Raw genomic sequence first — 23,622 nt, 5'->3', positions numbered from 1 at the left:
ATCAGTCCAGCGATTTTCTGTATTTCTCAGCAGCCAGTGTGTGATCTTGTGCTTTTACACTTTGCAGCCATTGTAACCAAAAAACATGTTCTTACTCGCCTTCCACTCAATTTACTGTTCTGAAGCTGGAATATGTTCCCTTCAATAAACCATGAGTACATGCATCAATGGCAATCATTTTATCCAGATAATAAACGCTAATTTAACACACACACACGCATCTTTATGTGTACATATAGTATGTAGAGTGCGTATAAATCGTATTTATCCACCTTCGAAATTTTCCTTTTTTGTTGTTTTTTCACATTGAGTCTTTTAATTTGGCTTTTTTGACAAAAATTTCCCAAATAAGACTCTTTCATGTCAAATGTCATGGTATCTTTGGTAATTTCTGGATGATAACTGGGCATTTTTATTTTTTCATGATCAAATACAACTGTATGTTCTGATATTGTTATTATTTGAGCTTTATGTTGGCTTGCTCAGTTGAATAAAGGGTCCGTTAGAAGGAAATTCCCATCAGAGCTGCAACGATTGAACTCTTGTCATCTGTTTTGCTAATTGATTAATCAGTCTAAATTATACGATTGAGACTTCTTAAACGTGAATATTTTCTCGTTTATTTCCCCCTTTCTGACTCTGACAGTAAACAAAATGCTTTTGGACAAAAACAAGACATTTGAGGAAACACAGATCCACATCTTTCACTGTTTTCTGAAGTCATCGACTCGTCCATAACACAATCAACAATGATTGATAATGAAAATGATCATGAGTCGCTGCCTTGTTGGATGTTAGAAGGGTTTTGTTATTGCAATTTTCTCCTTCAGCCCCATCTTTCCAGGCATTCGTTATTAATATTTGATTTGTAAGACTTCAAGCTAAACATCTTTAATAACTTTACGTTTTGTACCTTTGCATGCTATAAGCTTCTGATCACATCAAAGTGAATTTATGGGACCAAAATGGTGTTTTGTTGCTGATAAATTCTGCTTTTTGCTGTAAGGTTTCAAGAACCTTTTCTAAATGTCACTTTAATTTTAACCCATCACACACTGAGGCAGCATTTGCAGGCGGCAGACTGAATGGAGGTAATCAGAAAGTTAGACCACCAGCTATGGGAAAGGAAAGAGGTTGAATGGAACATATAGCACCCTGGGGCTACAAACATGAGGAGGCAGCAGGTAATCACCAGCTACTGACCCTCCCCAGGCCTCCCCTGCTAGATGGCGAGCCAAGCGGGTAAATTACCTTGAAGTCAGGAGGGATCCGAGCACCGAAGCCGAACGCTGGGAACATTTTGTCACTGTAAGGGAAAAGACAGAGCACTTAGTGATTGGCGTTAACGAGCTCATTCAGTCCACCGCTGCTGCGACGGAAAATGAAGAAATGGGCTCTGATTGGAGCGACGACGACGGCTACTCGCTTTAAGGATGTGGAGGAACACAAGAACTGGAAGGAAGAGTGTTGGGGATTTAGGCATTTTAAAGATGGAACATGCCAGCCTGAATGAGGAACAGCTGCTGGTTTATTGCCTTTTTTCAGAAATTAGAAATCAGAAATCTTTATGGCCATTGTGCTAATTTAGTACAACGACATTTGCATGTGCAACACGTTAAAGGACACTGTTGCATACACTCACACTACACACACTTGTACTTGTTCTATAAAAAAAAAATAATAGAAAGAGAATAAGTTAAAAGTAGAGAGTTACATGGTCAGGTGGATAAAGTTCTCACCTTTTGCCGAGCTTAGTTCATGTGACTGAAAGTGTTTTTGATCACAGTCTACAGTTTCCAGTGTAACTCCTACACTACCAGTCAAGAGTTTATACACACATTCTCATTCAACGCTTTTTATTGAATTATTTTCATACATTGTAGATTAATACTGAAGACATCAAAACTATAAAAGACATGAAATTACATTGTAAACAAGAAAGTATTAATCTTCAGTATTACTCTAAAACGTAAAAAAAAAAAAAAATGCAAATATATAAAAAGCACTGAATGAGAAGGTGTGTCCAAACCTTTGACTGGTTGAGTGTGACTTGGAATTTCCTATGATGGAATCACTGAAACACACGTATCTGAAAACAATCATGTCTTTTGAGTCTTTCATGAATTTATTATAGGTCTTCTGGAAATATGACAGAATTTACTGAGTCAGAAATCTACATAAACACAGCAATGCTATTACTTGCTTCAAGGTCCTTTGGCCATTTTCACCTCAACTAGGCACTTTAGCCGTCCACAAGCTTCTGACCACTCCTTTAGACAGAACTGATGCAGTTCAGCTAAATTTGTTGGCTTTCTGACACAGACTTGTTTCTTCAGCACAGCCCACAGGTTCCTGAAGGAGTTTAAGTCAGGAGTTTGGGATGGACATGTAAAACCTTAATTCTAGTCTAATTTAGCCATTTCTTGACAACTTCTGCTGTGTGTTTGGGGTCACTGTATTGGTGTAACATCCAAGACTCAACCTCCAGCGTGATGATTGTAGGTTTTCCTGAAGAATGTGTAGGCTTCTTATTATTCCATTTACTTTGTGTAAAGCACAAGTTCCATTTACACCAAAACAGCCCCAGAGCATGATGATACCACCACCATGCTTGGAGGTAGGTTTGGTATTCTTTTGGATAAAGGCCTTACATTCTCTCTACAAATGCATTTCTTGTTATTGTGACCAAATTTTGACCCAAATGTCCAGACCTGACCACAGATTCTCCAGAATGCCTTTTCTTTGTCCAAGTGATCAGCACCAGACCTCTGCCAAGCTTTAAGATGCAGCTTCAGGAGGAAGTGTTTCATTCTGACATGTCAGCTTCTCACTGTGGACACTGACACCTGTGTTCCAGCAGCTTCTAATTCACCGCAGACCTGCTTTTTAGTGAGTCTTGGTTGACTCTTGACCATCCTGGCTAATTTTCTCTCAGCAGCGGGTCAGTGTGACTTTCCTGATATGTTCAATTCGATTATTGGCATTTTGAGATCTGTGCTCAGCCCCGTGTCATTTTTTAGGACATGCTAGCTATAAAGAAGTAAAGCTGTAAATAATTTTCTACATCTGCATCAAATCTGAGTGATTCTGTAATATTTCAGAACTGTGATAAATGAACATTAAGTCTGTCAGTGTGTGTTGAGATGAAGATCTCACTCCAGAGTCACATTTAAAACATGTCAACATTGAAAAAAATCCCATTTCAACGTCTGTGCAGCCTTCAGGTGGAGAGAGCTTCTCTGAGCACTTTCTGCTTTCAAACATTTAAATCTTTAGTGGAGCTGAAGAAAGCAGCCGGCTGCTCTTAGATCTCAGACCTTCACACTGAACATATTTTAACTTCAAGGTTTCTCTGCCCTCACACAGAATAAATTACAACCTTTACAAAATGTAATATCATAAAAGCCTGCGTGGGACAGAAAGTGAAGCCTGAAGGATTTAAAGTGTCTCAGCCATTAGAAGGAAATATTCAAACGGGCAGCTTCTACAATCAAGAACAAGATATCAAAAGAGAGAACAAGTGGGCTGTAATCGAGGACAGAGAAAACTACATAAAACATCCATCCTCTACTGCAAAGAAGGACATATCAGTGTAAAACCAGCTGCTGTTTCTTTAACCTGCACTGTCCCTTTAAGGAATGGAGCCATGTGATTGGCTGCTACCTGTCGTAGTCCTGGCAGATCTCTCCCACCGCCACCAGCGCCTTCAGGTACTCGTTGGGCTGGTAGGGGTGGATGTAGTGCAGAGAGCAGCTGTTACGAGGATCTCCGTTGGACGCCGTGAAGTCGATGGCTACCTGCAGAGACGACAGCCAATCAGAGATGAGAACCAATCACAGAGCAGCACCTGCACATTGAGCTTCAGTCATTCAGACTGATTTAAATGGACAACCTGAGCTGAAGTGACTCCAGAAGTCCCACACTGACAGAAAAAGATTCTGCCGATTCGGTTAATTATTTTTCTACAGATTATTTTTGTACTGATTGTTTGGATCAAAAATTTGAAAAGCCGTGATGGCTCTGAGCTTATCTTTATTTCACTTTGTATCTTCTGATTTCACAGCTGCAGCAGCTCACTTGTCTGCTGATCAGTAAAACATTTAGAGTCACAAGATTTGAATCATTAATGAATCAACGACACCACTAATGGAGAAATAGATTACCAAATAACAACAAAGACACAAAACAATGGCTAATGTTTGCAAAGACACAAAATTATTCCAAATTAACAGGATAAAAATGATGAAAAAGAGATAAAACATCCATGAAGAGACACACTAAAGAACCACAAAGTAACATAAAATGTCCACAGAGACACAATATGTCCACACAGTGACACAAAATGATCACAAGGAGACACAAAACAATTCTAAAGAGATACAAAACATCCACAAAAAGACACAAAACTTTACAAAGTCATACAAAACAACACTAAAAGTTCACAAAGAAATACAGAAGTCCACAGAGAGACACAAAATTACCACAGAGACACAAAACATCTACAAAGTTACACACAAGACCGCCTAGAAACAGAAAAACGACCCTTTGGTGACAGAAAAGTCCACAAAGAGACCCAAAATGATCACTGAGAGCACACTAAAGAACCACAAAATAACACAAAGTGACACAAAATGATTACAAAGAGACCCAAAACATACACAAATAGACACCAAACATCCACAGAGTAGCACAAAGTCCACAAAGAGACACAAAAGTCCACAAAGGAACACAAAACAACCCTTGGGTGACAGAAACATCCAAAAAGAGTCACAAAATTTTAACAAAGAGGCACACAGAGATCACAGAAACACGCAAAACATCCACAAAGTGACACAAAACATCCACAAAAAGACACAAAATGTCCAAAAAAAAGACACAGTATCCACAAAGAGATGGCTGTTTTGTGTTGGACTGATTCTGGAGGAGACGAGCTGAGTGTTGTCAGTTTGCCAACTGAGCTGTTTGTGTTTTCAGCCAACTGTCATCAGAATGTGTCGATCACGCGTTGTGTATTCACAACAGGAGGCTGTGAATGTGTAACGCAGCATCATGAAACGCGTGTTTGTTGTCAGATACTTGAAGAAAAATGCTCAAGAGTGAGAAACATCTTGGCGAATAAACCCAGCTGCAGGTAAACGCACTCGAGTCCTCAGCAGCTCATCTTGGAAACACCTCTGACAGGAGGAACTCTTCATCTTCTTCTCTTTTTACTGACTGATGCTGAAGTGATGAAACATTTAAGCGTTCAGAGAGAGCGATGCAACTCTTTGTGTACATGAGTACATGTGTTTACAGCAGCAGAATGCAGTCAGATGCCATGTTCTAGTCTCTGAACACATTTAAAGTCACTTATCCTCTGATTCATGCACACAAGAAGTGAACAAGCAACAAAAGCACACAATGTCGTCTTTTGGATGCCGTCTTTTACTTTAGTTGCATATATTGAATAAATGGCACCACCAGCAGTTAAGTGAACATCTCTGAGATCGTGGGTTTGTGGCTTAAAGCTGTTTAGCTAAAAGGTAACAGATTGTAAAACCTTCATCTTTGGTCTTTTCAGGCTGATTAATAATCATTCCAGCTGACCTCATACAGTGGGTACAGAAAGTATTCAGACCTCTTGAAACTTTTCACTCTCTGTGTCATTGCAGCCATTTTCCAAAATCAAAAAAGTTCATTTTATTTCTCATTGATGTACACTCAGAACCCCATCTTGACAGAAAAAAACAGAAATGCAGAATTTTTTTGCAAATTTATTTAAAAAGAAAGAGTGAAATATCACATGGTCATAAGTATTCAGACCCTTTGCAGTGACATTCATATTTAACTCACATGCTGTCCATTTCTTCTGATCCTCCTCGAGATGGTTCTGCTTCTTTATTGGAGTCCAGCTGTGTTTAATTAAACTGATTGGACTTGATTAGGAAAGGCACACACCTGTCTATATAAGACCTTACAGCTCACAGTGCATGTCAGAGCAAATGAGAATCATGAGGTGGAAGGAACTGCCCAAGGAGCTCAGAGACAGAATTGTGGCAAGGCACAGATCTGGCCAAGGTTACAAAAGAATTTCGCAGCACTCAAGGTTCCTCAGAGCACAGTGGCCTCCATAATCCTCAAATGGAAGAAGTCTGGGACGACCACAACTCTTCCTAGACCTGGCCGTCCAGCCAAACTGAGCAATGGTGGGAGAAGAGCCTTGGTGAGAGAGGTAAAGAAGAACCCAAAGATCACTGTGGCTGAGCTCCAGAGATGCAGTCAGGAGATAGGAGAAAGTTCCACAAAGTCAACTATCACTGCAGCCCTCCACCAGTCGGGGCTTTATGGCAGAGTGGCCCGACGGAAGCCTCTCCTCAGTGCAAGACACATGAATAAATTTTCAAAAATTTCTACATTTCTGTTTTTTTTTTTTCCCTGTCACGATGGAGTGCTGAGTGTACATTAATGAGAAATAAAATGAACTTTTTTGATTTTGGCAAATGGCTGCAATGACAGAGAGTGAAAAATTTCAAGGTGTCTGAATACTTTCTGTACCCACTGTAGAACTTCAGCTACTGTTCTCTGTGTTTCTGTGTTGGATTTATCAAACAGGAGAAAATTCTATGGCGAGTCTTCAGTAATATTAACTTAAACTTTTATTATGTCAATATTTAGATGATAAAAGGCAGCAAAATGGTAAAGTAAAAAAAATAACTGTTAGGAGATTTCTACGTAGAAAATATCTGTCAGAAATTGATTGATATTTGAATGGAGTTTGGTGGAGATTCACATTGACTGAAAAGAAAAAAGTTTGCCTACGTCCAAACTGATGTTCAATTTGCAGACATTTAAGGGGAAATGCTGACCAGGCATCAGTAACTATACTACAGTATTTATTATTCTAAATGTTTATGACTTCTGTCTGATTTTGGGCGTTTATGTCTGACGGAATCTCTGGTAAACTTTCTATTTCATTGTAAAACCAGATAGATTTTTTGACTTTGCTACTTCAAAAAAGACAAAAATGAACACAGAGATAAGAAAACAAAGTGGTAAAAAATGACAACAGAGAGATGCAATAAGACCACAAAGAAACAAACAAAAAAGACAACAAAACGAAGCAAAATAACAATGATTGTAACTATGAAGAGACGCAAAACAATGACAGCCACATACAGCCACAAAACGTACACAAAGAGACACAAAACAATGACATGAAAAAACAACAAAAATGCAACAAAGAGATGCAAAATGAGCCAAAGTGACTACATAGCATCATGAAAGAATGTAAAACTCCCACAACAAGACACAAAAAAGACCACAGAGACGAAAAACACGCAATGTAAAACTCTCACACAGGGATGCAAACTGATTCAAAACAGCTGCAAAGTGACCCAAAATTAATTGAAATGACCACAAAGTGAAGCAGTGATGACAAAAAGTACAAAACATGCCAAGAAAAGATGCCCAAATACTCAACAATGCCATTTAAAATGACCACAGACAGACGCAAAATAACAACAAAAAGATGCAAAATGATTCAAAACAACTGGGAAGAGACACAGAAAAAACACTACTAAGACAAGTTTATGTAAAATGAGCGCAAAAAGTAAAACTGGCCACAATAAGACTCAAAATAATCCTAGAGAACAACTTAAGATGTAAACCCACTGGGCATGGAAACACAATGACGACAAAGACGGCAAGAAAACTGAGTTATTTGTTGTTTGCAGTCGTGTGGATTTATAATAGCAAAGTATGTGTGCAAATCTGACTTTTTTATGTTCAGAGAGATTTTGTAAATTTTTTTGGACAGTTGAATTTAGGTGAAATAAAAGTTAAATTTAACACGTTTGAAAATCTTCAACATCAAGGTTTCACACTCCGCTGCTGCCTCGCGAGCCGCTGTCTCACGCTGTCGCACTGGTTTAACTGGTCACATCCCAGTGAGAGTCCCGTGACGAGCTAACTGGGACACGGAGGCTGCTGAACGTGTCACCCTGGTTACTGTTTCCATGGCGATGTCAGAGATACCCGAAGATACACAAAGCAGGATGTTGCCTCTCCTCCCAGACGGCAAAACGAAGCAGGACGATGACACAAGTGTGACCCATGTGTGTGTGTGTGTGTGTGTGTGTGTGTGTGTGTGTGTGTGTGTGTTTGACTATGTTTATGAGGACCACTTACAGTTTCAGCCCATTTGAACGAGTCCTCACTTTGGGACAGACCTTTAAATAGCTGTTTGAGGTTCAGGTTAGAGCAAAGGTTGGGATTGTGTCACTGTGTGTGTCTGTATGTGTGTATTCATGTGGTGCACTCACAGTAAACTGGATCTGACAGCCTCCCATGATGTAATCCAGGAACGAGTGCATCTTGATGATCTGAAGACAGAAATCAGCCACGAATATAAATATTTAAGGTTTGCAACATCAAACCGAGTGTCACGGTCAATAAAACTTCATCACTGTTTGTCAGCTGCTGATTCGAACAGCTGATTAGCAGGACAGCTTTGCCTTTACAGCCTTTATAGATGCTTGATAGACATGTTTTTGTGTTTACGCATCATCGTTTCACTTGATAATATTTAACAGTACTGAAAATTTAAGGTGTTTGGTTTGTTGAATTTACTTTGTAAAAAAACTAAACAATATAAACAGTTTGCTGGTTTGAATGTATAAAATACTAAAATATCAGTGTGTGTAAAATTGACTGATATTTGAATGGAGTTTGGTGAGTTAATGTTAAGTGGTTTGATTTATGACCAGATGGAACTACTGTTAAATATGCAGATATCTGACTGGAGTTTGGTCCTTTGAATAGGTAACAACAGACATCAGTAATCACATGCAAGTGTTTATGACTTCTGTCTGACTGATTTATGATGCCTTCGTCAGATCAATTATCTTGCAAACTCTAACTTTCATTCCAAGACCAGAGTGTTGCATTTCAAAACAGCACACAACAGAATCAGAAAAAGATGCAAAATGACTCAAAACCATCTCAAAGATGGAAAGCAACCACAGGGAGACACAAATCAACCACAAAGAGACACAAAAATATCACAAAGAGATACAAAACAGCCACAAAGAGACACAAAACAATTGCAAAGAGATACAAAACAGCCACAAAGAGATACAAAACAATCGCAAAGAGATAGAAAACATCCACAAAGAGACATATCAACCACAAAGAAGTGACACAAAACTGCTCCAAACAAATACAAAACAGCTACAGAGACACAAAACAACCACACAGTGACACAAAATTGCTCAAAACAACCTCAAAGAAACATAGAACATCCACAAACATGTAATACAACCACAGAAAGACATAATAGAACCACAAGAAGACAAAAAACAACCACAGAGAAATATAAAACAACTTAAAACAACCATACAGAGACACAAAACAAATACAATGTGATGCTGAATGATGAAAAACTACCACAAAGAGATACAAAAGTACAAAGTGATGTAAAACCACCACAGAATTTGGAAATGACAGCTGGATTTACTGAGGAGACTCCACCTATACACTGAGCCTTTTCTACTGGATTCCCCATAAACAAGAATGACATTGTAATCGCGGTGTCCATATACAGAAAATATTAAAAAAGGCAAACTAAACTAAAATGTTTTTAGTCTTTGTGACTAAAGCTAAATGAAATGACTGATATTTGACCACCACTCTTAGTGCCATGTTGTTTGCCTGTGTGTGGAGGACCATGGACTCGCTGCTGTAGCAGAGGATGGACGACCCTTTGACCTGTCGCTCGATAAACCTGCTCTCGTTCTGTCTTGTCACCACTAACGAACCTCCTGCTCTAAAAACATTTGGCTTCCTTCCTGCTTGCACTCAAACTGCTCATCCATCAAGCATAAATTAGCTGCGCGCTCCACTGAGGCTCTGTAATTTGTTTCCGTGTTGTGCTGCAGCTCATTCTGCGCTTCCGAGCGGCTGTTAAATCATTCCGAAGCAGGAACCCTTCATGTGTCGAGTGCCATCAGGCTAAATGTTATCCCGCTTTCATTCGGCGGTGGGATTCCCCTGACTCCCCTCGCTCGCCGTCTGAGCGCCGTTCTGCACCGCGTGGTGGGAAATGTCAGGTTAGTCGGGCTGCTCAGCGCTGCATAATTGGAGCTGCTAACAGTCTGTCAGCCAGACAACAACATCAGCCTCGGAGAAACCAAGACGAGCAGCAGAAAACTGCTCCTCAAACCCTGAACTGAAATAAGAGAGGAAAACATTAGTCACCTTGCACTGGTTCAGAATAACAATCCCAGAATTCTTGTAGTTCTTCTTCTTTACTTTGTATTTGGGGTTTATACACGGCCACTGCACCTGCAACACACAAACAGAGTTATAATCAGCTCATCTGCCCTAAACTGGGAACGTTGTTTTGTTTTTTTTCTGCTCTCAATCCAGTCCGAGTTACCATTTTCCCAGATGATGCATACTTCAAGTTCTGCAGATTAGCTGTAGTAACTTTTACTGTTTAATAGTGCAGCGACCCAAAGAAGCATTCATTTACATGTTGGCAAGCTGTCAAAGGGGCACCATGACAGAGTCTTCTGTGAAGCTTAATGACCTGTGTCTCTAAATAGTGGGATCACAAAATAGAGAATATGCCCATATTAAAATAACATTTTTTCTTTTTTAACTTATATTTGGAGAACCACTTTCAAACTCCAGAACTATCTTCTACTTGGATTAGATCACAAACACTTGTGGGGTTTTTCTTGGTACAGCTTGTCATACCTGCTAAATCATCACAAAAGTAGCATTATCTTTTCTCTGTGACCAAGTGTTTCACATCAAAAAGCATTTTATGGTATTGTTACGCATCATTGCCAAGGATTTTAAAGAAAATCACTATTTTTTTTCCTCAGTGTTGGCAACACTGTGGATACTTGGAAGAATGTTGGAAATATTGGTCCCAGGTTTTTTTATTTTTTGCAAAACAAATAATCAAAGAATTTAAAGTTTTAATCAAGTTTTTTATTCTGATTCCTGATTCTCATATTGCACAAAATATATTTTTAAGTTCTCCTGTGCTGTTTTCAGATATGCAGGACTTTATATTGCAGTAAAAAAGAAGCCTAAAGCGAAAAAAATGAGACAGGATATGCTCAGAATTCAGAGAATTTAATGCTGTTGATATTTGATATGATGTATTTGCTATTAAGTTTTGAACTCATGGTGCTAAAAAGTCCCCATTATCTTAAAACCTAAAAGGTCTGCTGAGGTGAAATTTGGCAGACAGCTGCATTAGGATAGAGTGCTTCACATCCTCAAATATTGTACCAATAGCGCCAACATGTGGCCACTTACAAAGCCCTGATCCTGCATTCAGCTTCTGCAGCATTGAAAGCAGATTGCAGCGATCGCACTCATAACTCAGTAACATTTTGTTTTTATGTTTTCAGTCATTTTAATTACATTTTAACTTGTATGATCTGTTTTTTATTTGTTGAAACTTTAAATCAAAGCATCTGGAGCTTGCAGACTCAGACGGAGCAGCTAACCGCCAACCAGCTGCTGCTTCCAGGTGAACGTGCTAATTATTCATCCTCGGGTGAGTGAGTGTGTGTTGGTTTACATTACGTTACAAATTACTATCAGAGCTGATAATCTGTCTGAGCCCGAAGAGGCGAACAAGAACCTGCAGCCTGCTCAGGTGACTTCAGATAAAAGCCTCCAGCGTCCTCGTTAGCGAGACACTAATATGGCTGTAAACACATCATGTAAACACTATCAGTGAGGCATCGTCCTCACTTTAAGGTCATAATCAGAGAGGCAGCAAAACAGCATTTAGTCAACAGAGTTAATTCAAGAACAGCATAGTGAAGGGTGATGCTGAAGTAGATAAACAGACAACTAACTTTAGGATCCACACCACCTGAAAACACATTACTGAGATCAACATCAGCAGCTCCAGACTCCAGTTTTATTGGAAGTTTTTGTTTTATGAAACCTACTGGGAATTTGAGGTTGACTTTTAAGGCAAAATGCCAACAGTCTTGTTTTAACCAGGTATGAAATACAGGCCAGCTTCCCACAGTGTCACTCGAATTCTACTAAAGCATTCAAACTGACCAAAACCACACTCAAAATGATTTTAATAAGACACAAACTGACCCTAAACAACCACAACAGCATGAAAATGACCCTTATAAGATGGAAAAGGACCCATAATATGGTGCTAAATTCCTGAAATGACAAATAAAAACGGCAGGCTGAATATAAAAAGAGCACAGAGTGCTGGTGATGCTGAAGTAAACATAACTTACTTTAGGATCTGCACAGTCTGAAAACACATTACAGCCCCAGATGCTTTTGTTCCAAAGGTTACTGAAAATCTGGGTTTTATGAAACCTACTGTTCGGAATTTAAGGGTGACTTTTGAGGGAAATGTCAACAGTCTGGTTATAATTTACTATGAAGGACAGGGAACCTTTGTCCCACAGCGGGACTCGCTCTTGCTGCAGTATCGCAAAATCAGATTAAAAACAGCTATAAAGTGATGAAAATGCACAAAGTAAGACAAACTCACACCCAAACTGACCAAAGTAATGCACAAGATGACCAAAATAATATTAAAAACAACCACAAGGTGATTAAAATGAACCAAATGAAATACACAATTACCAAACTGAGATGCAAAATGACCAAAATTGAACTAAAAATTACCAACATAAGAAGTAAAATAACACCAAACAACCAGAGGGCGATGAAAATTACCAAAGTAAGATGCAACGTGACTAAAAGGACACTCAAAAGAAATAAAATGAAAAAAAACTAGAGTGCAAACAACAGGACAATGAAAATAACAAAATTAAGATGGAAAATAACAATAGACAGTCTGGATATATAAAATAAGACACAAAATGAGCCCAGATGCCCCAACGTGTTTCATTGCACATCATTCGCACACAAGCTGATGAAAATTACCAAAACATGACAAAAAAACCCAAAACCACACTCACAAGGTGATGACAGTGACTACAATAAGGCACACAAAGACCAAAAGGACACTCAAAATGATCAGTTACAAGCACAAAATGACCACAATTATACTAAATAAAACAACCACAAGGGGACAAAAAAATGACTAAAACCAAAAAGACACAAAATCACTCCAAAGAGTAAAACATCGGTGTTATACCATTTAATGGCCAATATCACACATTATTCCCGTACATATGGGTCAGCAGGGACCTCCTCCACCTTCTGCTGTGGTTTGCAGCACCTCATTAACATTCTGCTGTAGGAAACAAATACTTTGGTCCCAAAGAGACACAAAATGACCCAAAAAAACCCTGGAGCATCTGCAGGTTGTTAAATATGCTGCTGCAGAGCTTCTTACAGATCCTCTCATATTAAACCTTTGTTGTTTGTCTTCGCAGCGGCTCCTCATTAAATTCAGGTTTCAATTTAAAGTCGTGACTCTGAGTGCTCCTGCCTTCCTCAGGAGGACTCGTGTCCTTGGATCAGGGATCAGGCTGTTTTCCACACGGCTTTTAAAGTTAGAACCTCCAAACGTTTAAACCCTCTCCCTTTAAGCTGAAGATCTGTGTCCTTTTTTGAAAAAGATGCTTCTTTCAGACTCACATTTTATCCGTGTCTTTGCTTTCTGAGGGAGTTTTCAATTGTCAGAATAGTCTTCGGTTTATGCGAAGTACCAACACGGTCTCACGGGGATTCGTGAAACTGCTACGTAAATTTTTGTTTCTTTTTCGTGCGCACCAACACGATTTCGTCATGTTTTTCGTGCCGCTCACCACGAAATGTTTTTCGTGTTGCTCACAACGAAACCCGCTGTGGTAATCACAGCTGAAAGTGGTTTATACCAGCGGATTCATGACGATCTAAGCTGTCCATCGGCGTATACTGCTTGTGTGATCGCGTTTGCGGCCGCCGGCCACCGGACATTCTTGAAATTCCTATGCAAATTGGTAAGTGTACCACCGGCTTATGGTTAGGTTATGGTTAGGTTATGGTTAGGGTTATGGTTAGGGTTATGTTTAGGGACGATGTCATGCAAAATATAGCGTTGGATTCGCCATGGTTTTACATTAAAAATATAATACACACATTCGTTTGAAATACGTTCTGGGTGGCACGAAAAGTCCGCCGTTTAAAATACATTGGTGCGCATTTCGTGGTGAGCGGCACGAAAAACATGACGAAATCGTGTTGGTGCACACGAAACCGAAACAAAAATTTACGTAACAGTTTCACGAATCCTCGTGAGATCGGGCTGGAAGTACTGTGTGACTATTCTTGAATTTGTTTATTTGTGTTCACAAACTGACAAAATGATGGGTAGAAATTCATAAATTTTCATTCGCCACAATTAGCATTGAACTTTGTAGGACTTCCTTGGAAATTTTCTGCCTGATGAGTTGCTGATGGTGGAAATATGTTTTTAAAACTGAGTTTAAATGATGGACGGGGTTCAGGATTTCTTGGTTTTCTTTTCTTATAATTAGAACCAAACTGCAAAAATATCCTCTACTCTAGAATTAAACAGCAGCTCAAGTGTGTAAGAAATGGGGGGAAAAAAATCTGTAAAATACAGCAACAAAAAGCAACATGATCATCACCAAAGGAAGATGGAAAAATGACCAGAACGACACTTAAAATGTTCAAAACTGAATGCAAAATGACCAGAAAAATGTTCATGTTCATCACAAGGCAATAAAAGTGAACAAAACAACTGAAAATATGCTCTTCTGCCCTTTAGACCTCTTCAATGTTCCAATAAGTCTTGCATATCTAAATTTATTTCCACAACACTGTATCAGTGTTGTAGAATGGTCTGCTGCACATCAGTATTGTTTGGTGATGGGGAAACAAAACTCTGCCTCTAAAGAGACACAACCTGAGCAAAACAACACTCAAAGTGATCAAAACAAGGTGCAAAATGACCAAAATTATATTAAAAACAATCACAAAGTGACAAAAAAGTGATCAAAATAAGACACTGAATGACCAAAGGGTACTCAAAATGGCGAAAAGAATCCTTAAAATGGTCAAAACAAAACGCAAAATGACCACAATGATATTTAAAAACAAACACAAAGGGATGCAAATGACCAAATGAGACACAAAATGACCAAAAAGACACTTTCCCACCTTCTAGACGTCTTCCACTTTCTAGTAAATCTAGCATATCTACATCTATATCTGTATCAGTTCTGCAGAATGGTCTGCTGCGCCTCATTATAATTCTGCAGTTGGGGAAAAAATACTGGATCGTTTGAATTTCTAAGCCCGGGATCCTGCTAAAAAATGATGACGGATGAACTGTTTTGGTGGAACATTTTCACAAAGGGAGGTGAGAGCTGTCATTAAAATGGATAATCCACTAAAACAACCGAGCAGAAGCTTAAACAAGAAGCGTAATTAGTTTTGGGAGACATTTTCTGGCAGCAGACAGAGACAGTAATGTGTTTACATGTTCATCAGTTTTCCTGCGGTCCTTCAGAGCTGATCAGTGAATTTAGTTCATGTTTTTAATCTGATCACATCAGACTCACATAACGACTCGCTGCACTCCAGTTTGCTTTAAAGCCTTCAAGTGAAAGTATTGGAAAAGTAGCAGGGCGAAAAACACTTAAACGACAATTAAACTCAATGGCAATTCATTTGTTCACTTATTTTTGTCATCAATGAACCATTGCAACACTTTGTCAGTTTCATTATTTCCCCAGAAATTGATCCCTGACCCCGAAATGAAGTGATTATTATTTGACAGAAAATCATTTTTGATTCATTTTTATGCCAAAAGTTCACTGCTAAGAGGTTCTACAATGTGAATATTTCTGTGGCTGTAACCCCCTAATCTTTGAGTTTATTAATGATAGTGAGATGAAACAAGCGTATCACTTCATCAACCTGAGTTTCATGAAATAATGATGGACAGTTCCTCTGTTTACTGACATCTGAAGCATCAACCTGTTATAGCAAAATAAAAATTGTCCAAACACTTGACAGCACTTCTGTCATTAAATTTTGCTTTATTTTCATCTCTATTTTTGTGGGGTCATAACTTTAGCTCTAAATTAGTTCAGTCAATCTCTATAATTAAAAATGCTGTGTTAGCTTCAATATTTATCTTAGCTGGGTTCAAATCAGCAATGTATAATACTGTGGGGTTTTAGCTATAATGATACATCAGTTGTTATCCCACATAATTAATAGTGCTATGGGGTCTCAGCATGATAGTGATAGTATAGTGTGAAAGTACTATTTAAGATAATTTCTGTAGAGTTTTAATCAATTTCCATATGTAAATTATTCAGGTAAAATCACAACCAGAGGCTACTAACTTTAGTATTTTTATTTAATAGGTTACTTTCATGACATCAAGCACATTTAAAACAATATGACGTATGAATAACAGTGACCTGACGAACCAAATTATGTTAAGTTTGAAAATGTGGGGGAAAAAAATAAAAAAAATCACAGTTAAACCTGTGATGTCCACATTTTCAACATTTTTGGGAAATCTTTGAACATTTTTTCAACCAAAATCCGCAATTTTCACTGGATTTTGGTTGATTTTTTTGTTTTGCATGTTCTTAAAGAAAATAGTTTTACTGATATATATATGTAATCATTTTAAATATTTTTAGCATTCTTTTGAAAATTTTTATTCATTTTTTTGAAAACATTTACAAGAATCTTCTTGCCACATTTGGGGATTTTTTTTTTAAATAAAACTTTTAAGGGAAATTTTTAAGGAATTATTGGAATTTTCAAATTTGGGGATTTTTTTTTTGCTGAATTCTTGGATTTTTTTTCAGACAAGGAAACAATATTTTTCAGTGCCCGTAAATGAGGACAACAGGAGAGTTAATAAATGTTAATAAAATGCTAAAGAAGGGTTCAAAAACTATAGGTTCTGGTCCCAACAGGTCTCAGTCAGATGTTTTCCTTTGTGAGTCAGAGTGCAGCTTTATATTTAGAGTGAATGAGGTCTGGTGGACAGCAGCAGTAACCACCGACCCCCCAGAGCAAAAACAGCATCTTTCAGGTTCACAAACAAGTCCGCCGAGGATTCACCCCGACTCCATCACTCGTGTCCGTGGAGACCAGGTGACATGAGGCAGCTCAGAGTCTATTTGTGTCGGGTGAGATGGATGGAGGACGGAGGGGGATGAACTGAGGGCTCTCTGGAGGCCTCGGCTTGTGGGGATTTCTGATTTCTGTGCCGCCGGTCAAGAAGAAGCTGTCAGCCGGGGGAGGCGGCCAATAAATAAAAGCTGAAGAAGAGAGAGGAGGCTTCCCAGAGGAGATCCACTCACTGCTGTTTCTGTGAGGGTTGAAGAGGAATCTCCCTCCTGCTGCAGTCAGATCACAGTCACATCTCATTCAATTGACACACCTGGATAGAACTCTGGGGCTGAGAGGTGATTATTTTCTTGGTAGGTTTGGAATTTGGTCAATAAAGCAACAGTAGTCATATGTAGGACAACATTCATTCATGCATAATGAGCTACAACGGAGTGAATTACATCCCGATGTTACAGGTTCTCATCCAAGCAACACAAAGGTGTAAGAATGTCCTGCTAAGAAACATGTTGCTGCAAATTATTGGCTACCCAAAATTAAGCTTTGCAGAACGTCTTGGTTGGGTTTTTAGAATTTCATGTTCTAAGGCCTGGAAAATCTATTTTAAAGGGCGCAATATCTATAGAAATATGACTTCCCACAGCAAGTAAAAAAGGAAAGAAAGCTAAAATATTGGGGATGGTGTTATGGCTACAGAAAGCATCTAAATATACACTATATTGCCAAAAGTATTCACTCACCTGCCTTGACTCGCATATGAACGTAAGTGACATCCCATTCCTCATCCATAGGGTTCAATATGACTTCGGTCCACCCTTTGCAGCTAAAACAGCTTCAACTCTTCTTGGAAGGCAGTCCACAAGGTTTAGGAGTGCGTTTATGGGAATTTTTGACCATTCTTCCAGAAGTGCATTTGTCAGGTCAGAAGGCCTGGCTCTCAGTCTCTGCTCTAATTCATCCCAAAGGTGTTCTATGGGGTTGAGGTCAGGACTCTGTGCAGGCCAGTCAAGTTCATCCACACCAGACTCTGTCATCCATGTCTTTATGGACCTTGCTTTGTGCACTGGTGCACAGTCATATTGGAAGAGGAAGGGGCCAGCTCCAAACTCTTCCCACAAAGTTGGGAGCAGGAATTGTCCAAAATGTCTTGGTATGCTGAAGCATTCAGAGTTCCTTTCACTGGAACTAAGGGGCCACGCCCAGCTCTTGAAAAACAACCCCACACCATAATCCCCCCTCCACCAAACTTTACACTTGGCACAATGCAGCAACAAGTATCGTTCTCCTGGTAACCGCCAAACCCAGACTGGTCCATCAGATTGCCAGATGGAGAAGCGTGATTGGTCACTCCAGAGAACACGTCTCCACTGCTCTAGAGTCCAGTGGCGGCGTGCTTTACACCACTGCATCCCACGCTTTGCATTGCACTTGGTGATGTATGGCTTGGATGCAGCTGCTCGGCCATGGAAACCCATTCCATGAGGCTCTCTGCACACTGTTGTTGAGCTAATCTGAAGGCCACGTGAAGTCTGAAGGTCTGTAGCGATTGATTCTGCAGAAAGTTGGCCATCTCTTGGCACTACGCGCCTCAGCATCTGCTGACCCCGCTCCGTCAGTTTACGTGGCCGACCACTTTGTAGCTGAGTTGCTGTCGTTCCCACACACTTCCACTTTCTTCTAATACAGCTGACAGTTGACTGTGGAATATTTAGGAGCGAGGAAATGTCACGACTGGATTTGTTGCACAGGTGGCATCCTATCACAGTTCCATGCTGGAATTCACTGAGCTCCTGGGAGCGACCCATTCTTTCACAAATGTTTGTAAAAGCAGTCTGCATGCCCAGGTGCTAGATTTTATACACCTGTGGCCATGGAAGTGATTGGAACACCGGATTCTTATTATTTGGATGGGTGAGTGAGTGCTTTTGGCAAAATAGTGTATGAGTGTGTGAGATGGCTCGAACAGCATCACAGTAATTTAGTATCAATTTGTGGTGATGTTGCATAACTTTATGGTCATTTAATGTCTAGTTGAGGTGGTTTTGCCTCCTATTTTGATCTTTTGTGTGTATATATGATGGTTGTGCAGCTCCTTTAATATGTCCATTTGTGGACATTTTGTGTCTATTGAGGTACTGTTGGGTCACACCTTGGTCATTTTGTGTTGGTTTGGCATCTCTTTGTGGTCATTTTGTACGTCTGTGTTTATTTTGTGTCTTTTTGCAGTCTTTTAGTGTATTTGTGGTGGTTTTGAAACTATTTTCGGTCATTTTATGTCTGATTCGGGTGGTTTTGCATCTCGTTTTGTCATTATATATCTACCTGAGCTCATTTTTAGTTTGTTGTTGGTTAATTTGTCTCTCTGTGGTGGTTTTGCATCTCATTTTGCTCATTTTGTCTCTCTTCGTGATGGTTTTGCATTGGCCGAGTCTCATATTTAATGGTGTTTATTAAATCTGATAAAACTAGAGCTGTGGTGGATGGATGAACGAAGACTGAGGTGTGATTGTGTGAGACGGTCAAATAGCATCGTTGCACTGAAGATGTCCTCGTCTGCGATAATGAGACAGCTCAGGAATCCTCTGTTTGTTTGTGAGCTTTCACCATCTTAACGGACAGACAGAGAGCCCTTTAATTAGCTCGTCTCTGCAGTAGCTTTTCTTCTGGACGGCGGTCTTCATTAGCTCTCGGTAATCATGCCACGCTGGCTGTCAGAACACACTCAGATCCAGGGGAACGTTTTTAAAGGGGTAGTCACGCTGCTAATTGGCACTTTCATGGAAACCTGGAGCTACAGGTCCTGATGGCGATCAGGTGGTTTGTGATTCGACCTGCCGAGTTCACAGTTTGCGGTTTGTAGCTGCTTTAGCGTCGCAGCTCGAGGGAAGGTCAAACCGAGTCCCTCTGGGCTGAAAAGCTCAAAGTCACGAAGCGTCCAAATTAACACCTTCTGTTCATCTGCTTTGGAAATTGCTGTCAATTTATGAATCATTTATAAACACGCATATATATTTATAAACACGTTTTCTTCTTTAAAACTTGACTTTTTACCAAGATTTTCCTCCGTTGATCCTTTTGATTGGTGCACATTTTCAAATCAGAGCTATACGTCATTGAGCTGGACAGAAATGACAGTGATTATTTCTTATTATTTATAGGGAACCGCCTCAAGGTTGTTTCTTGCTCTTCTCAGTTTTTCAGTCATAGTTTGTTTTTGGTCGCTACCAACTTCTGAGGAAAATGACAGCATTAGCAATTCAGTGCCAAATTTGATAGAACTTCTTTCGAAAACCCCTGAGAAGCTGGAGCTAGACACCAGCTAAACTTTTGGAAAGTAAAGGAAAGTGAGATGGAAAATTTAATTACTACAAAACACAAGGCAAAGGGACAAAACGGGGACACAAAATCACCACAAAGAGACACAAATCAACCAGAAAGAGACACAAAAGACATAAAATAAGCACAAAGTTACAAAAATCAAATGCAAAAGGGAACAAAACAATCATCATGACCAGAAAGACATGGAAAGCAACCCTAAAGAGAAGCAAATTACTAACAGACCCTAGCCCAGAGATACAAAATGACCACAATAAAACATAAAACATCGACAAAGACACAGGAAGTGACCACAAAACTACCAAAAAGACATGAAACAATTACGAGACAGAATTGTCTACAAAGTGGCACAAAACTACCACAAAGACATTTTAAAAATGACAAAATGATCACAAAGACACAAACTGTCCAAAGAGCACCACAAAGCTACCACAAGACATAAAACAAGCACTAAAGGACAAAAATCCAACAAAAAGGGACAAAAAAGAGCAAAAAATGACCACCAAGAGACATAAAATGAGCACAAAAGCTACAAAAATCAAGTGAGAAGTGACACAAGTTGGCCCCAAAGAGACACAAAAACAAACCAAAACATCATGGATTAACACGATCGTTTATTTTTGAGTGGTATTTGTTCATTTTTCTGTTTTTTGTTTCAGTTATTGCTACACCTTTTCAGTCATTGTGGCTGTTTGTGGTGGTTATGCATGTCTTTGTGGTCATTTTGTGCCACTGTGTTCAATTTGTGATCCCCTCATGTCTATTTGAAGTAGTTTTGCGACTTTTTTTGTCACTTTTTTCCTAAATTGAGGAAACTTTGCAAGACATTGGCTGAAAAATCCAGAAGCTGTAAAAACATGAAAGTCCGTTAAAATTCAGATAAACTGCTTTCCTGCCACACTTTTATGGTTATGTGGTGTCTATTTGCATTTGTTTTGGGCAGTTAGTGTTTCTAGTCACTTTTTAGTGATGTTATCTCTCTTTGTGGTGGTTTTGTGTCTCCTTTTGGTCATTTTGTGGTCTCTTTCAGTCATTTGTTTTTGTGTCGATTTGTGTTGGTTTTGCACCGCTTTTTTATTTTATTTTCTGTAATAATTATGATGAAAGCTTTCAAGAAATTAGCTGGAAAACATAGAAACTATAAAACCATAACAGTCTGTTAAAGTTTTTCTGACACACGTCTATTTGCGGTGATTTTGTGTCTCTTTTTGATCATTTATGGTCTGTCTGTGGTCATTTTTAGTCACTTGTTGGTAGTGTTGTCTGTTTGTGGTCATTTTTCATCCCTTGTTGGTGATTTTATCTTTTTGGTCATTTTGAGGTCTCTTTTAGTCACTTGTTGGTAATTTTGTGTCTACTTATGCAGGTTTTTGCACCTATTTTGTTATGTTCTTGAAAAAAACAATGAAAGGTTGCAAAAAATTAGTTGGAAAACATAGAAACTCTAAAAACATAAGTCTGTTAAAATCCAGATAAAGAAACAGTTTTCCTGCCACACAGAGCTTTAAGATGCAGCGGCATCTGTTCAGAAAGTGATGAATTCAAACACGACAGTGCAGACTTTAAAACCAGCAGCTACAACAGCGTCTTGCAGGGCTGTGATGTTACCTCCTGCAGCGTCTCTGTGTGGCGTCCTGCTAAGGCTCTCTCTTTGTAACAGTGAGTCACAGCGAGCGAGTCGTCGTGTCGCTGCGTCTTACTCTCAGCCGGCCTTTAAATTGATCAGGCAGCTGAAGGAGAGACTGCGAACAGATACCTTCACTCCCACAGCAGCTTCAGCAGCAGCAGATTAAATATTAACTGGATCCACTGCAGCTGATCACACAGCAGGAACACTGATGTAGAAGTCAGATTTCTCAATCTGCAATCAGACGTGACCACGAGCGGGGAGCTACAGAGAGCCACGAGAGCAATCAGTGAAGTTACAGGAAGCAGAAGAGACTGTGGCTGCAGAATTTATTCACACTGGTAAAGGTCTTCAAGCTGAAGGAAAGGAGTGTTCGCTTATTGGTTTGGTGATATTAATCTACTTTTCTGGATTCTATTAGCTTGAAATTACATTTTGCCCTCTTCAACTGGTATTTGACGTTCAGCTAAGAGGGTCTACTTCTTTATATTGTGCATTTGACACTCATTTTGTATAATCAGCCTCTGCAAGTTCAGATGAAGATTATTTTTGTCCAACTTTGATGCAGTTTCATTGTGGACATTTTTTTTAGGCATATTGGAAAATTTCATGATTGATTTTGGACAAACTTTGTAGTTCTGAACAACTTTCTAAACATTTTGGATCAATTTTAGGTCATTTTTAGGTCATTTTGGAAAGGACGTTGGACTAGACTGTTATTTTGGACAAATATGCAGTCATTTTAAACCACTTTTGAGTTTTGTTTTTTTTTAGTTTTGACAGGTATTTTTTATTTTCAATTCCTTTTTGAGTCATTTTAGATATTTCATAATGGACAAAGTTTCATTTATTTTGCACCAATTTTAGGCCACCATGAACCCTTTTTGACATTTTAACAACTTTAATATTTTTTTTTTACAATTTGAACCAGTCCCTTTGGACAATTTCAGTCATTGAGGTCACATTTTGAGTAATTTGAAACGATTTTTTTGTAATAAGTTTTTGTCGTTTTGGGAAATATTTGTCTAAAATCAATCCATTTAGCCAAAATGACTCACAAACTCCAAAATGGCTTAAAAAATGTGATTCTGGACAAAATTCTAGTTATTTTTGAACAATTTGTGCCATTTAGGACACATTTTGAGTCTTTCTGAACAGTTTTTGAGCCATTTTTGACACATTTGTGTCATTTCTGACAACATTTTTCTTCAAAATAACTCCGTTTGTCTGAAAGGACAACATGTAAACAGAAACCGAACCCAGTTGATTGAAATGTTTAAGTGCAGAGCCTTTAAAATCAGTCAATAACTTTCAGTTCCAGATTGAAAAGCAGCTCACCTGCCGTCCATCGATGGCTCCTCTCATCTCCTTGAACGTGGCCTCAAACTCACCGATGTAGTCGTGTTTGCCGTTGGAATCCCAGTCCCAGACGGTGCACTTGGTGGACAAAAAAACAGAAACACTGGTCACATGTGAGAAATAAGAGGTGTAGTTTCAGTCTCTTTAGCACAGATGTGATGCTCTGATGCTCATATTTCTGTTTCATCTTATGCTTCTGTGTTTCATATGCTGAACCACACAAACCAGGAAGTGTCCGCTCT

At 39.1% G+C, this 23,622-nt stretch overlaps 1 protein-coding gene across 1 annotated transcript in view; it reads right to left on the bottom strand.

Annotated features, from left to right (window-relative positions):
* The window catches only part of cpne4a (copine IVa), a 95,555-nt gene that overhangs the window by 18,427 nt on the left and 53,506 nt on the right, over positions 1-23,622 (bottom strand). Inside the window, exons 8-12 of the mRNA XM_051956919.1 lie at positions 23,360-23,458; positions 10,234-10,320; positions 8,301-8,360; positions 3,664-3,797; positions 1,252-1,306 (exon numbers count right to left, since the gene is read on the bottom strand). Coding sequence (XP_051812879.1) covers positions 1,252-1,306; positions 3,664-3,797; positions 8,301-8,360; positions 10,234-10,320; positions 23,360-23,458 — 435 coding nt within the window. The remainder of the gene's footprint in view (positions 1-1,251; positions 1,307-3,663; positions 3,798-8,300; positions 8,361-10,233; positions 10,321-23,359; positions 23,459-23,622) is intronic.

Source organism: Acanthochromis polyacanthus, chromosome 12 (assembly GCF_021347895.1).
Source record: "Acanthochromis polyacanthus isolate Apoly-LR-REF ecotype Palm Island chromosome 12, KAUST_Apoly_ChrSc, whole genome shotgun sequence".
In the NCBI taxonomy this organism is placed as follows: Eukaryota; Metazoa; Chordata; class Actinopteri; family Pomacentridae; genus Acanthochromis; species Acanthochromis polyacanthus.
The sequence above is the reverse complement of the archived record's forward strand: the minus strand, read 5'-3'. Positions and strand labels throughout refer to the sequence as shown.